The sequence below is a fragment of the Erinaceus europaeus genome, chromosome 13 (genome assembly GCF_950295315.1).
Source record: "Erinaceus europaeus chromosome 13, mEriEur2.1, whole genome shotgun sequence".
Taxonomy (NCBI): Eukaryota; Metazoa; Chordata; class Mammalia; order Eulipotyphla; family Erinaceidae; genus Erinaceus; species Erinaceus europaeus.
The window spans coordinates 58,790,148-58,805,914 of record NC_080174.1 but is presented as its reverse complement, the minus strand read 5'-3'; the positions used below and the strand labels follow the sequence as shown (position 1 = coordinate 58,805,914).

At 39.7% G+C, this 15,767-nt stretch overlaps 1 protein-coding gene across 7 annotated transcripts in view; it reads right to left on the bottom strand.

Annotated features, from left to right (window-relative positions):
- Window positions 1–15,767, bottom strand: part of STIL (STIL centriolar assembly protein) — a 58,324-nt gene that overhangs the window by 17,829 nt on the left and 24,728 nt on the right. For all 7 annotated transcript variants that reach the window (XM_060205941.1, XM_007521341.3, XM_007521342.3 and 4 more), the window contains 4 exons: window positions 13,812–13,898; window positions 9,459–9,612; window positions 5,787–5,893; window positions 4,719–4,833 (listed from right to left, as the gene is read on the bottom strand). In XM_060205941.1, the coding sequence (XP_060061924.1) occupies window positions 4,719–4,833; window positions 5,787–5,893; window positions 9,459–9,612; window positions 13,812–13,898 (463 nt within the window). The remainder of the gene's footprint in view (window positions 1–4,718; window positions 4,834–5,786; window positions 5,894–9,458; window positions 9,613–13,811; window positions 13,899–15,767) is intronic.

Below are 15,767 nucleotides of genomic sequence, written 5' to 3'. Positions count from 1 at the left end.
CTGCAGAACTGCTTCATCACCTGTGAAGCAACTCCCCTGCAGGTGGGGAGCTGGGTGCTCCAACCGGGATCCTTCCACCTGTCCTTACACTTTGCGCCACCTGCGCTTAACCTGCTGCACTACCACCTGACTCCCCTCCCCCCAGTTACTTATTTAAAGGTGTCTTTCCTTTGTTTAAAAAATATTTATTCATTCCCTTTTGTTGCCCTTTTTTATTATTGTAGTTATTACTGTTGTTGTTATTGATGTCGCTGTAGTATAAGACAGATAGAAATGAAGAGAGGAGGGGAAGACAAAGAGGCAGAGAGAGAGAGACACCTGCAGACTTTCTTCACCGCCTGTGAAGCGACTCCCCTGCAGGTGGGGAGCCAGGGGCTCGAACCAGGATCCTTACGCTGGTCCTTGTGCTTTGTACCACCTGCGCTTAACCAGTTGTACTACCGCCCGACTGCCTAAAAGTGCCTTTTCTTTAATAGCTGAAAATACTTTTTTAAAAATTTTTTTATATTTATTTATTTTCCCATTTGTTGCCCTTGTTGTTTTTCATTGTTGTTGTTATTGATGTCATCATTGTTGGATAGGACAGAGAGAAATGGAGAGAGGAGGGGAAGACAGAGAGGGGGAGAGACAGACACCTGCAGACCTGCTTCACCGCTTGTGAAGCGACTCCCCTGCAGGTGGGGAGCCGGGAGCTCAAACCAGGATCCTTATGCTGGTCCTTGCGCTTTGTGCTTGCGCTTAACCCGCTGAGCCACCGCCCGCCTCTGAAAATACTTTCTAACCTGGGGCTCCAGTCAGGGGTCCTGGGATTCCCACAAAGACATGATGGGCCTAGACCTCTAACAGATCCCTCTCACCACTGTCACTGTTCATCTCCATCAGGAAGAACATAATGGACCCCTTTGTGGGTCCATTCTGTGGGTCCCCTATCGGTCCTGGCCCTCAGTGAGAATCCACAATGGTAGGGAATGTTCTATTCTCTGAATGGAAGTTGGATAGCATATTCTGCCTATCACCCAAGGATGATGGATCCTGAAATTGGCGCAGCCTGGAATTTTCCTAGCCATGATCACGGAATGTGAGCTCAGACCTACAGGGATGCAGAGGTTACATAGGCCTCTGTGCTGAACATGGGCCCCAGATCAGATCAATGGGGTTTACAGTAAACAATATTTATATACTTTTTCCATATTTGGGAGCTACTCTCTTCTCTGATCCAGCTTTCTAGACCTTTTTCTTACTGTGACACCATCCAGACAATAGCTTAGGTCATCTGCATATTAGATGTCAGGTGCAGACAAAAACTAGTTGGGTCATGGACCCCTTGGAATATACCTAAAATAGAACTACTAGCTTTTTACAAAATGGAGACCCCAAATCTCCATCCACAATATTCTTGCCTTGAGGTCCATGATTAGTCAACAATTTGCTTTGCTTTCGATCTTAACTCTTTTTCAGCTACCAGGTTCCAGATGCTACCATGATGCTAACCAGACTTCCCAGGGCAGATGACCCCACCAATGTGTCCTGGAGCCCCAACTCCCCAGATCCCTGCCTCACTAGGGAAAGAGATAGACAGGCTGGGAGTATGGATTGACCTGTCAATGCTCATGTTCAGCAGGGAAGCAATTATAGAAGCCAGACCTTCCACCCACTGGACCTCATAATAACCCTGGGTCTATGCTCCCAGAGGGTTAAAGAGTAGGAAAGCTATCAGGGGAGGGAATGGGATATGGAATTCCTGTGGCAGGAACTGTGTGGAATTGTATGGTCTTGTGTCTCCATTTTATAAATGAAAACTAAAAAAAGAAAAAGTTTTCTGGACATTTTCCTTGTGTTAATAAACATTATTATGTAAAGAATAAATGTCCACTAGCTACAAAATTTAGCATTTCATAAACCTATTTAACTTCTTTTCATTGTGACACTGATTAATATTGATCACATCACAGAGCACAAGATGGAAATTTTTTAAAAAGTTTTTTTTTAACATCTCTCTGAGAGGGTCGGGCAGTGGTACACCCGGTTAAGCGCACATAGTACTAAGCACAAGGATCCAGGTTTGAGGCCCTGGCTCCCTACTTGTAGGGGGGAATGCTTCAAAGGTGGTGAAGCAGGTCTGCAGTATCTATCTTTCTCTCTCCCTCTCTACCTCCTCGCCTCTCAATTTCTCTGTCCTGTCCAATAAAAATGGAAAAAATGGCCAGGAGCAGTAGATGCATAGTGCTGGCACCAAGCTCCAGCGATAACCCTGGAGGCAAAAATAAATAATAACATTAAAATTACAGCAGGCAAAATGCTTCAACAGACCTAGTAGCAAAGTGTTCATATATCTTCAATAGTAAAGGATCTTCCAATAAATATTTCAAAATAGTCTCTGCTAAGTGAAATTAGTAAGCTATTCTTTCCATTGTCAACAACAGAAAGTTGAAAGAAAAGAAAAAAGAATAAACAAAACACTGTAATGAGTTTGGTCACACTGTGATATTAACGTAAAAGAAAAATCTTGGGTCCAGAAGATAGCTCACCAAATAAACATGTGCACAGCTCAGGTTAGTGTTCCAGCACCACATGGGAGTGACACAACACAAGAGGAAGCTCTGGTGATGTGGTGTTTCTCCCTCTGAATGAAAAATTAGCCCATTAGCCCAGAAGCAGTAGAAACATGCGTGTGAAGTCTCGGCTAAAAATTCCGCTTCCTTTTGTTCTACTAAGCAATTGGTCTAATTACATTATAGTAAGTCTAAAATACCCTGCACTAGTTACAAATAAATAAGTAAATAAAAAATAGAGGGGTCATGTGGTGGCACATCCAGTCAAACACACGTTACCATAAGCAAGGACCCAGGTTCAAGCCCTTGCTCCCCACCTGGCAGGGGATGCTCCACAAGCAGTGGAGCAGGTCTAGATGGCTGTGTCTTTGCCCTCCCCACCTTAATGCTTTATCCTGGACCTACCTATCTATCTCTATCTATTCCTCCATCTCTATCTATTCCTCCATTCATTCGTCCCTCCCTCCCCTCTCAATTTCTTTCTGTCCTTTAAAACAAAAATAGAAAAAATAAATAAAAGGCCACCAGGAGCAGTGGGTTTCTGTGCTGACACCAAGCCCCAGTGGTAATTCTGGTGGTGGTAATAATAATAATAATAGTAATAATAACGTGTGTGTGTGTGTGTGTGTTATTAGCAAGTAATCTCCAAGAAGAGATTACTACCGCACTACCGCAGACTCCCTAAAAACGTTTTTTTTAAAGATTTATTGGGCAAAAGAAATAAGATAGTGGTTATGCAGAAGACTTTCACATATGAGACTCCACGGTCCCAGGTTCAATCCCCATCACTAGCACCAGCCAAAGCCAAGTAATATTCTGGTAAAAATAAGTTTATAGGAGTCAGCAGTAGTGCCGTGGGTTAAGCGCATGTGGCGCAAAGCTCAAAGACTGGCTTAGGGATCCTGTTTCGAGCCCCCAGATCCCACCTGTAGGGGAGTCACTTCACAAGTGGCAAAGTAAGTCTGCAGGTGTCTTTCTCTCCCCCTCTGTCTTCCCCTCCTCTCTCCATTTCTCTCTGCCCTATCTAACAATGACAACATCAATAACAACAACAATAATAGCTACCAGAACAACAAGGGCAATAAAAGGGAAAATAAATAAATAAATAAATAAATATAAAATAAGTAAATGAAATGCTTATTTGTTTAGTATGATAGAACCAAAGATTCATTCTGGCAATATGCAATGCCAGAGACTAAACTTGGGGCCTGATATCTATTTATTTTTAAAATTTCTTTGTTGGGGAATTAATGGTTTGTAGTCAACAGTAAAATAAAATACAATAGTCTGTACATGTGTAACATTTCTGTTTTCAACATAACAATTCAAACCCCACTAGGTCCTCCTCTGTCTTCTAGGACCTGGGTCCTGCCCCTACCCGAGTCTTTTACTTTGGTGTAATACATCAGACCTGATGTCTTTTAAATCCAGCACTCTTGTTACTTTGTCACTTCATTGGCTTCTTAAAATCTTCTGTTGATAATACTATAAACTAATGTTAAATCAACTAAACAAGGTAATGTCAAGAGGCTGAGGAAACAGCTCTGCTGGTAGAGCACAGAATGTGCGTGGCTCTGGCTCCTGACTCCATCCTTAGTGGTACATCAATTTTCTTTCTCTGTCTCATATAAAACAAGTAAGTCTTTATTTTGTTTTTTTGTTTATCTATTTATTTATTGCCTGCAGGGTTATCACTGGGGCTCGGTGCCTGCACCACGAATCCACTGCTCCTGGAGGCTATTTTTTTTCCCTTTTGTTGCCCTTGTTTTATTGTTGTTGTGGTGGTCTTTATTTTTAAAAAATATTTATTTATTCATTTCCCTTTTGTTGCCTTGTTTCATTGTTGTAGTCATTTTTGTTGTTGTTACTGATGTTGTCATTGTTGGATAGGACAGAGAGAAATGGAGAGGGGAGGGGATGACTAAGAGGGGGAGAGAAAGACAGATACCTACAGCCCTGCTTCACCACTTGTGAAGCAACAGCCCTGCTTCACCACTTGTGAAGCGACCCCCTGCAGGTGGGGAGCTGGGGGCTTGAACCAAGATCCTTGTGCAGGTCCTTGTGCTTAGCGCCACCTGCACTTAACCTGCTGCACTACCGCCCGACTCCCAGGGCCTTTAGGTTTCTAATGACAAAAAAATGAGTTATTTATCGGATCGATGATACCTTCTGATTCACAGGATGAGGACTAGGAATTGGTCTTGGAGAAAAATCTTCATCTTCAACACCTGAGTCATGATCATTTACTGGCACTGCCCCAGGAGATGTCCTTTGGGAAGACCTAAAGAGTAGAAGGAAGAGACAGGTCTTCGGTAATAGTGTTCATTTGTTTCTTTCTGAAACTCAACAAAGTGTTTTAGTAAGACTGAACTCCGGACCTTATCCTTTTAAGTCTAGAGTGCTACCACTATGCAACCTCCTCTCCCTCCCACTCCTATCATTTCATTAGGTGCTTAATGGTTTACAAGTAATTGTTGACACATGGATACAATTTCTCATCACTGTATCCCCTTTTCAGGCTGCCACAAGTATTATTTTTTAGTTTCTCTAATATGCCCAGGTTTAAAATTACAAAGAATAAATGAGTCAACCTACACAAAAATAGATTTTTTTTTTTTTTTGGCCTCCAGGGTTATTGCTGGGGCTCGGTGCATGCACCACGAATCCACTGCTCCTTAAGGCTCTTTTTCCCCCGTTGTTGCCCTTGTTGCTTTATCATTGTTGTGGTTGTTATTATTCTTGTCATTTATACCATTGTTGTTGGATAGGACAAAGAAAAATGGAGAGAGGAGGGAAAGACAGAGAGAGGGAGAGAAAGATAGACACCTGCAAACCTGCTTCACTGCCTGTTAAGCAAGCCCCCTGCAGGGGGTGAGCCGAGGGTTGGAACCTGGGATCCTTATGCCAGTCCTTGCGCTTTGTGCCACCTGCGCTTAACCCGCTGTGCTACCTACCACCTGACTCCCCAAAATAGATGTTTTTTAAGCAAGATAATTTCTTGACATATACATTTCTCCTTTCATGCAGTAGCTCAAATGGAGCCATTATTTCAGCCATGTTACTCTACTAAAAATTATCATCCAATTTCTAAGTATGAAAAACTGCAATTAAAGCAAAAATATTTTTGGTACATAAAATATGCAAAGTTTCATTAGAAATAACTGAGAAGCAACTATAATCACTCAACAAAATTATTAATATAATATTATACACATGATAATAAAATAATGTTACCTCTTAATTGAAAGATTCTTAGAAATGTTGAAAAGCTCTGTTTCTACATTTTGGTTTTCAGCACTCAGTTCAAAGTGAATTGGATTTTTGTCAGATGGTTCAACATTCTGAAATGAAGTAGTTTATATTTTGATATTTGAATTACAAACAGCAGAAAATTCTATTTAGATGAAAACTGATTATAAAACCTTAAGGGAAAGAAGACTTCTGTGGTCTGGGAGGTGGTGCAGTGGTAAAGCTTTGGACTCAAGCATGAGGTCCCGAGTTCGATCCCCAGCAGCACATGTGCCAGAATGATATCTGGTTCTTTCTCTCTCCTCCTATCTTTCTCATAAATAAATAAAATCTTTTTTTTTTAAAGTAAGATTTCTATAACTTTAACTTATTTATTTTCTTGCTATGAGAGCTTTGAAGACCCCTTCTCCTAGATTCTTTCTATCCACAACACAGTTATTTTTTAAATTTTGACGAGAGGTAGGGTAAGTGAGAGAACTAGAGTATCACTCTGGTAGAGATCAAACTCAGGACCTCATGACTGAAAGCCCAACAATATTCATTTGCACCACCCCCTGGGGTACTAATACCATATTAATAACTCTAGTCACAGTGTCATATATTACATGCTCAGGACGTCTAACATTAGCCAACTTCAATCATATGTTATTTTTGTCTTCTTTAAGTCATGCTATTGCTTTTTCCCGAAATACAGAGTGGGGGTGGAGAGGAGGTGGGAGAGGGAGAGGGAGAGAGAGAGAGAGAGAATGCAGAAGCACTGCTTCACTACTGGTGAAGCTTCTGGCCTGCAGATGGGGATGGGGATTTAAGCCTAGTCCTTGTGCATGATGTATGCACTTTACTGGGTATGCCACTGCATACCCAGTATGCCCCCCCCAATTAAATCATTTTATCTCTCCTACATATCTCCTGAACCACAAATCTGTTATCTGCAAGTGTAAGTACAATTGTATCTTGAAATCCTCAGGGAACTTTTTCCAGAAACCTCCATAGATAGCAAAACCTGCAAATACTCAAGTCCCTTGCATATAGTCTATACATATCCCTGACGAGGAAAACACCTCATACATTGTTAAGTCACTGCTATACTATATTGCTTAGAAAATAGTGACAAGGAAATGTGAGTTTGTATGTTTGATGCAGATGTAACCAACATAGGCATAAATACATAAAAACAGATTTTCAATCTGAGACTGAATATACACATGCCAATCTCACAAAGAATCAACTATTTTCTTTTCCTTTCCTTCCTTTTCTTTCCTTTCATCTTTAGTGGGATCATAAATTATTTCTTTCTCTGGTTTATTTTACTCAGCATAATGTCCTCAAGGTGTACCATGTTACTAAGAATAGCAAGATTTCTTTTGTCTTTTCCTTTCTTTAGAGCAAAAGTCATTTTATTACTATCAAAGTATAGATCAGTAAATTAAAAGAAAGATATTCTGAAGAAATTGGTACAAGTTGCCACAAGATAAAAAAAATAGTCAAGATTTCCCATACTTTCCCTGACTATGCTTAGTGAAGTAAGGAGGTGAATGACAACTACCAGATAATTTCATTCATATGTGAAATATAGAGAATGGACACACATCATCTTTCAACATAAATAATTAAAAGTAGCCAACCTATAAACTATCTCTAACACTTTGTGAGAACTACTATGGTCAGAAATATAAGCTGTGGTAGTGGGGTGGGGGAGTAGGGCACAAAGAACTTAGGTGGTGGGTCCAATGTGGAACTATACCCCTGTAATTTTATAATCTTGTAAATCAATAATAAAACATTTTTTAAAAAAGATTTCATTCTTTTATATGGCTAACATTCTATTATGTATATGGAAACCTTATTTTAAGATTATTGCATTTAGGGGCCGGATGGTGGCACATCTGTTTGAACACATGTTACAATGTGCAAGGACCTGAGTTCAAGCCCCCAATCCCCACTTGCAGAGGGAAAGCTTCCCAAGTGGTGAAGCAGGACTGCATATATCCCTGTCTCTCACCCCCCCAATTTCTAGCTATCACTATCTAATAAATAAATTTTAAAAATTAAAGTCAATTGTATGCTAACGAATGGAAAATAGGTTAAGAAAAGATTATATTTACAATGAAAACACAACTTGATCCATTAACCAGTTAGTGAAATTAAATAAATCATTTTTCAAATAAGATCCGAGTGAGAAGACATGCATTTTAGGTTTATTCAATATTTTTGCAATTAAACACAGATTTTCTTGTTATCTTGTCATTAGTAATATAGTAATACTATGCAATTATTGCCATAACAACTAATCATTAGATTGAAAAGTATCTGTGACCATCATGGAGTATTTTTATGCATTTCATTAAAGTAACAATTTATTCTGATTGCTAGGGTTCTATAATATACTGACATAAGTATGAAAAACCAAATGTTAAACACACATATAAAAAATGGGGGGGGTACTGAGGAGACAGCATAATGGTTATGCAAAAGACACTCATGCTTGAGGCTCCCAGGCCCCAGGTTCAGTCCCCAGCATCACCATAAGCCCAGCACCTACCTCCCTACCTATCTTCCATTAAAAAATTAATTTTTATAAAGTTCAGATAAAAAACACATTATGATAACAAATTAACAATAATTTAAAGGTTTAAGTCCTTAATGTATTCTTCAAGCTTTTAGGAAAGTATGAGTAACTTATTTGATGGATAACCTGTCTGTACTGTTTTTGGAGACTGGTGTGAAATTCACAATACAAAGTTAAGCACAAATAAATTAGGTTAATATATAAAGTTATATAAATATATAAAGTTATATAAAGACTGAGTATAAACAAAAGTAAACGTTACTAGCAAGTTAAAGGTAGTGCACTGGATAAAGTGTTGGACTCTCAGGCATGAGGTAGAGTTCAATCCCAGGAATGGTATATGCCAAAGTGGTGTTCTGGTTCTCTCTCTCATAAATCTTTAAAAGTTTGCTACTGTTTTACTTTTTTAATATTAATATTTACTTATTAGATAGAAAGAAATCAAGAGGGACGAGGGAGAATACAGATGGCACTATTTCACCACTCGTTAAGCTTTCTCGCTGCGGGTGGTAGCCAGGGCTTTGAACCTGGGTCCTTCTACATTGTAGCATATGTGCTCTACCAGGTGTGCCACTGCCTGACCCGTTACTGTTTTAAAGATCAGTGAGTTTAAATTGTCAATATGCAGGTGAAGTAGTCATCTGTTGGTATGCTTTAAAAAAACCCCTTCTGTTTCATTTGGTTTAATCCCCCCTGCATTCTATTTATATAACACTGTATTCTATTTACATAAACTCTGTTAACATGCACCACCTTCCCTCCAGGGCATTGGTGGTTTAGTGGTAGAATTCTCACCTGCTCCGCCCCCTCTCCTTGTCATACCCTGATTTTCACCAGTCACTTTTCTCTCCACCCTCTCTGCATAGCATCCTCCACCCTCTCTGCGTAGCATCCTATATTTATAAGGACAACATTGTTTGTAGTAGTTTAGTTTAGCTTAGCTTGGTATAGATTACGCTGCGTCCTGCATGAATAAAGAGATACTGTGTACAACCCAGCCATGAGTCCCGGGTCGTCTGTTACGCGCCCGTGAAGCCAGCCCGGATAAAACAACAGTCATCAATGTAGTGGGCAATCAAATCACTTACTTTGAAAAAATGTAATGTTTCCTTACTGGTTAGTAGCTGGAACTGAAGGTCAGATAACTTGTCATCACAATGAAGGCAGCATTCATAAAATTCAGGATCCTTATGTGTCATAGAGTAGAGAACTATAATGAAATTTCCAGATTCTGAAAAAACCCTGGACAAAAAAGGTCAATTAAAATTCACTAAAAACAACAGCAGGAGACTCAAAAGCACTCTATGTAGGTCTCTCAATCCTCATAATATTTAACAGACTCAATTTAAGTCTAATTTTGGGAAGAAAACTAGAGAGTAAACACATACTTTTTAATGTTACTGATTCTTAAAATATATTTCAATGTGAAATGACTATCTCTTATACATTTTCAATCAACTGATGGGGGCAGAGTGGTGGTACGCCTGATAGAGCTCATATTAACCACATAACACCTGCAGGTATTTCTCCTTTTCTCCCCCAACTTCCACTCTCAATTTTGCTGTCCAATTCCAAAATGATTAAATAAGTTAATTAAAAAATTCAAGCAGGGAATCGGGCAGTAGCTCTGCGGGTTAAGCGCAGGTGGCGCTAAGCGCAAGGACCAGTGTAAGGATCCCAGTTCGAGCCCCCGTCTCCCCACCTGCAGGGGAGTCGCTTCACAAGCGGTGAAGCAGGTCTGTAGGTGTCTATCTTTCTCTCCCCGTCTTCCCCTCCTCTCTCCATTTCTCTCTGTCCTACCCAACAATGATGACATCATCAACAACAACAACAACAATAAAACAACAAGGGCAACAAATGGGAATAGATAAATAAATATTTAAAAAAAAATTCAAGCAAATGAATATATAATTCAGAAAAGGAAAACCACACCAGGGTTTGAAGTGATTGTGCACCAGGTAGGGACCGAGTTATTAGAAAATTCACAATGCATTTTTGCATAGAAAAACAAAAAACAGTGGTCTGGGAGGTGGCGCAGTGGATAAAGCATTGGACTTTCAAGCAAGAAGTCCTGAGTTCAATCCATGGCAGCACATATACCAGAGTGATGTTTGGTTCTTTCTGTCTCCTATCTTTCTCATGAATAGATAAATAAAAAAAATCTTAATAAAAAAAAAATAGGGCCAGACAGTAGCATACTTGCAAGGGATAAGCATCTTCACAAGCAATAAAGTAATGTTGTGGGTGTCTCTCTCTCCCTACCCTCTTAATTTTTGTCTCTAACCAATAAATAAATACAAAAACTAGCTACAAATAAATTAATAAAAATAAAAATATGCCATGACTTTTCTGACAACACAATACTTTGTCGTGCACGCAGTCCAAGTTCTAGATAGGAGTGTGGGGCCATGAGATGCTCTGGAACTTTGATGTGTCTTTCTCTGTCCATCTGAATGTAAAAGTAGCTTGGAACAGAGACATAAGACCCCTAGCTGGCAAATGAAGGTGTGTGGGGGGGAAGCCTCTCTACACTATCTGCCAATAACTATGTATTTCCTAAATGTTTTCCTAGACCTACAAAAACATTTCAAATATACATTCCTCATATGCTTTTAGAGATTCTAAATTGTCAGTCTTTCTGAATAACAATTTTGTAATGCCAATGTTCTAAATGCTAATAAACTCTGACTCACATTTAGGAATATGCTATATAGGGCTGGGGGAATAGCATAATAATTATGCAAAAGAACCTGAGGTCCCAGGTTCAATACTCAGCACCAGCATAAACCAGAACTAAGTAGTACTCTGGTCTTTCTGTATCCTTCTCTCTGTATGGCTGTCATGAAAATAAAAAAAGTGAATTAAGGGTAAAGGTAGATAGCATAATGGTTATGCTGTTTCTCAAAACACTCTTGCCAGAGGCTCCAAAGTACCAAGTTTAATTGTCCACACCACCATAAACCAGAACTGAATAGTGCTCTGGTTAAATTAATCAATTCATATATATATATATATATATATATATATATATTTCTTTTTTTTTTTCTTTTTACCAGAGCACTGTTCAGCTCTGGCTCATGGTGGTGCAGGGGACTGAACCTGGGATTTTGGAGCCTCAGGCATGAAAATCTCTCTGCATAACCATTATGCTATTTACCCCTGTCCCCTCCCCCTTTTTTTTCTACCACAGTACAGCTCAGCTCTGGTTTATGGTGGTGTGGAGGATTGAACCCGAAATTTTGGAGCCTCAGGCATGAGATTTTATTTACATACCCATTATGCTATCTCCCCCCCTCACCAAATTCTTTTTTAAAGGAATATGCTGTATTATCTGGATACAAGACTATGCATAAAACCATCTGGGCTGGAGAGATAGCATAATGGTTATGCAAAAAGACTGAGATTCTGGTAGGCAGAGACAGGTGGGGAGAGAAAAAAGGAAAACAAAGACAAGTAGGACCTCATGAATGGTGGAGTGGTATTTCAGTCTATCTCATTAAAAAATATTCTATTAGGGGGCGGGCAATGGTGCACCAGGTTAAGCACACATAGTATGAAGCACAAGGACCTGTGCAAAGATCCTGGTTCGAGGCCCCCAGCTCCCCACCTGTAGGTGAGTCACATCACAATCGGTGAAGGAGGTCTGCAAGTGTCTATCTTTCTCCCTTTCTGTCTCCCCCTCCTCCTCTCTCAATTTTTTTCTGTTCTATCCAATAAAAATGGAAAAAATGGCCACCAGGAGCAATGGACTCGTGGTGCCAGGACTGAGCCCCAGTGATAACCCTGGAGACAAAATAATAATAATAATAAAAACAACAATAATATATTAAAGAATACAGTAGGCATGGGTATATAGCCTAACAGTTATGTAAAGAGACTCTTTTTTAAAAAAATATTTATTTTATTTATTTATTCCCTTTTGTTGCCCTTGTTGTTTTATTGTTGTAGTTACTATTGTTGTTGTCGTTGTTGGATAGGACAGAGAGAAATGGAGAGAGGAGGGGAAGACAGAGAGGAGGAGAGAAAGATAGACACCTGCAGACCTGCTTCACCGCCTGTGACGCGACACCCCTGCAGGTGGGGAGCCGGGGTTCGAACCGGGATCCTTATGCCGGTCCTTGTGCTTTGCGCCACCTGCGCTTAACACGCTGCGCTACAGCCCGACTCCCGTAAAGAGACTCTTATGCCTGCCGCTCCATAGTCCCAGGTTCAGTCCCCCACACACAACCATAAGCCAGAGCTGAATAATGCTCTGATAAAATATATATATATATATATATATATATATATATATATATATATATATATATTAAGGTGGAGGATGAAATATACTGGTCACCTATCTTGGGGAAATGTGAAAATGTACCTTAGTGACAACAATCCTATAAATCAACATTTACTCAGTAAAATGACTTGGAATTTGAAGAGAAAAAAATAGTTTAAAAGTTTCCCTACTGGGTGGGGGAGATAGCATAATAGTTATGCAAACAGACTCTCATGCCTGAGGCTCCAAAGTCCCAGGTTCAATCCCCCATACCACCATAAGCTAGAGCTGAGCAGTGCTCTGGTGTTTCATAAAAAAGTTTCAAAAAAAAAAATAAAAGAAAGAAAGAAAGAAAGAAAGAAAAGAAAAGAAAGAAAAGATTCCCTACTAACTCCAAGGCTCAGGCTTTAGTTTGATGGAGAAAATAAAGCATCTAGTTTCACATATTTCTTGGCTAGTAGTAGTTGCAGCCAGGAGAGGTATAGTGCTGAAGCACTGTGATTACAAGCATGGGGTCCTGAGTTCAATCCCCAGCACTGCATATGCCAGTAACATTCTGGTTTCTCTCCTCTCACTTCAATAAATAACTATTTTAAAAAGAAGACTAGCAGCAGTAAGGTATAACTTAAGCTCAAACTTGTTTTACTAAAAACTGAGTTATCTACTAACAGAATGCTAGTGCAGAGTTTTAGAAATTATATATATATTAAGATAGGCAGAGGCAGAGAAAGGGAGTTAAAGAGAAGTACTGAAGCTTCCTTTGATGTGATGGGGGCTAGGCTTGAACCTGGGTTGTGCACATGGCAAAGCAGCATGAGTGTCTAATTCTCTTAATGTGCTTATTCCTTAGGTTTATAATATTAAAAGTTAAGGATGGCCCACCAGATATGACATGTGACTTGTCATATGCAGCCCAAGTTCAAACCACTTCACCACAATCACACTGCCATGACACAAAGCAGCAACACTGATGCTGTGTTGTCTCTTCTGCTCTTTCTTTTTTTTTTTTTTCTTCTGCTCTTTCTTGCCTCAATGAAAAAGTTGGCCAAGGAGACATTAAATCACACATATGAAGATACAACTCCAGAAAAGAAAAAATATAAAGGCATTGCATAAAATTAAATGAGACCAGTCAAACAGGTCAAGATAAAGTATCACAAAAAAAAATATTACTTACCTTTCTTGAATAAAAGAACTGAATATGTATCGCAAGCAGCAAGCCCAAACCTGGGGACTATAGATATGTATAATTCCAGACAGCCAACTAAAATTAAAAATATAATTATTTACATATCAATACTCAATATACTTTAGATTACATTTTCAAGGTAATACAGTGAAGATATTTGCCAAGATCTACAATAAATGAAGGTCACATAAAATCTATGAATAATAGATGTCACGTGCTGATAATTAAGAGGGATAGTATAGACAGAGATATATAGAATTAAATTGTATAAACAACCCAAAGTGAATACCAGGACCATTGTGACAGAGAACAGTTTTCATGGTCCACAGAAAGCACTTTTTTTTCATTCTCAATTTTTAATTTTGTTCTCACACTTGAGGCTTCAAAGTCACAGGTTCAAAACTCCACACCACCAAAAGCCAGAGTTGATTATTTCTCTGATAAAAAAAAATAATAAAATTTTGGGGTCGGGCGGCAGTGCAGCAGGTTAAACACAAATGGTGCTAAATGCAAGGACCAGTATAAGGATCTCGGTTTAATCCCCCGGCTCCCCACCTGCAAGGGGGGTCGCTTCACAAGTGGTGAAGCAGGTCGGCAGGTGTCTATCTTTCTCTTCCCCTTTTTTTCCCCCCAAACTCCCACTTCTATTGTCCAAATACGTAAAAATCTATAGTAAGTTTAAATTTTTTTAAAAAGACTTTATTTATTTATTAATGAGAAAGATAGGTGGAGAGAGAAAGAACCAGACATCACTCTGGCCGGGGATCGAACTTAGAACCTCACGCTTGATAGTCCAAAGTGTTATCACTGCGCTTACCTCCCGGACCGCAAGTTTAAATTTTTAAAAGAAAATTGACCTATCACCTGTCTCTCTCATAAGTACTAACAGCACTCACTGTTAATAGTGCTTATTTTATGCAAATCATACACATATTACTTGCCATTCTATATGTAAAAATTGTATTGTCTTGCCTTGGCTATAAATTCCTTTTTTTTTTTCTTTCCTTCTTCTCTTTTGCCTCTGGGGTATTGCTGGGGCTTGGTACCAGTACTCTGAACCCACCTCTCCCAATAGCCACTTTGTCTTTTTCCTTTTCCTTTTTTAAAAAAAATTTATGTATTGGATAGAGACAGCCAGAAATAGAGAGGGAAGGAGGAGACAGAGGAGAGAGATAGAGAGACACCTGTAGCCCTACTTCACCACTCGCAAAGCTTCTCCCCTGCAGATGGGGACCGGGGACTTGAACCGGGTACTTGCACACTGTAATGTGTGCGCTCAACCAGGTGCGCCACCACCTGACCCCTCCTTTCCTTTTGTTAGGAGAGAACTGAGAGCGGAAAGAGAAAGAGCAACACCTGCAGCACTGCTTCAGAACCTGAGAAGCTTTCCCCTTGTAGTAGGGACTAGGGGCTTGAACCCAGGTCTGAGCATGGTGATATGTGCATTTAACCAGGTGCACCACAACCCTTCCCCTTGAATAGAGTTTAAAAATAATTCTGGGGGGCAAGGGGTAGATAGCATGATGGTTATGCAAAGAGACTCTCATGCCTGAGTCTCTGAAGTCCCAAGTTCAGTCCCTATACCACCATATGCCATAAATGAGCAGTGCTCTGACAAAAAAAAGAAAGAAAAAATTTTTTAATCTTTTATATGTGCTGCAGTTTCATGCAAGGGAGAGTCCACTGTTTCCTTTTAATTTTTGATAAAGACAGCCATCACAGCACTATTCCACCATACATGGAGCTTCTTCCTCTGGCAACAATAGTGTTTCCATAGGGTGTTGGGGGCTTGAACTCTGGTCTTTGTTCATGGTAAAGTGTGCACTCTACTGGCTGACTTATCTCGTGGGACCCTCACTGAAAAAATTTATATCCCAAGCCAGTATCAAACATAACATTCGGAGCCGGGCGGTAGCACAGCAGGTTAAGCACAGGTGGCGCAAA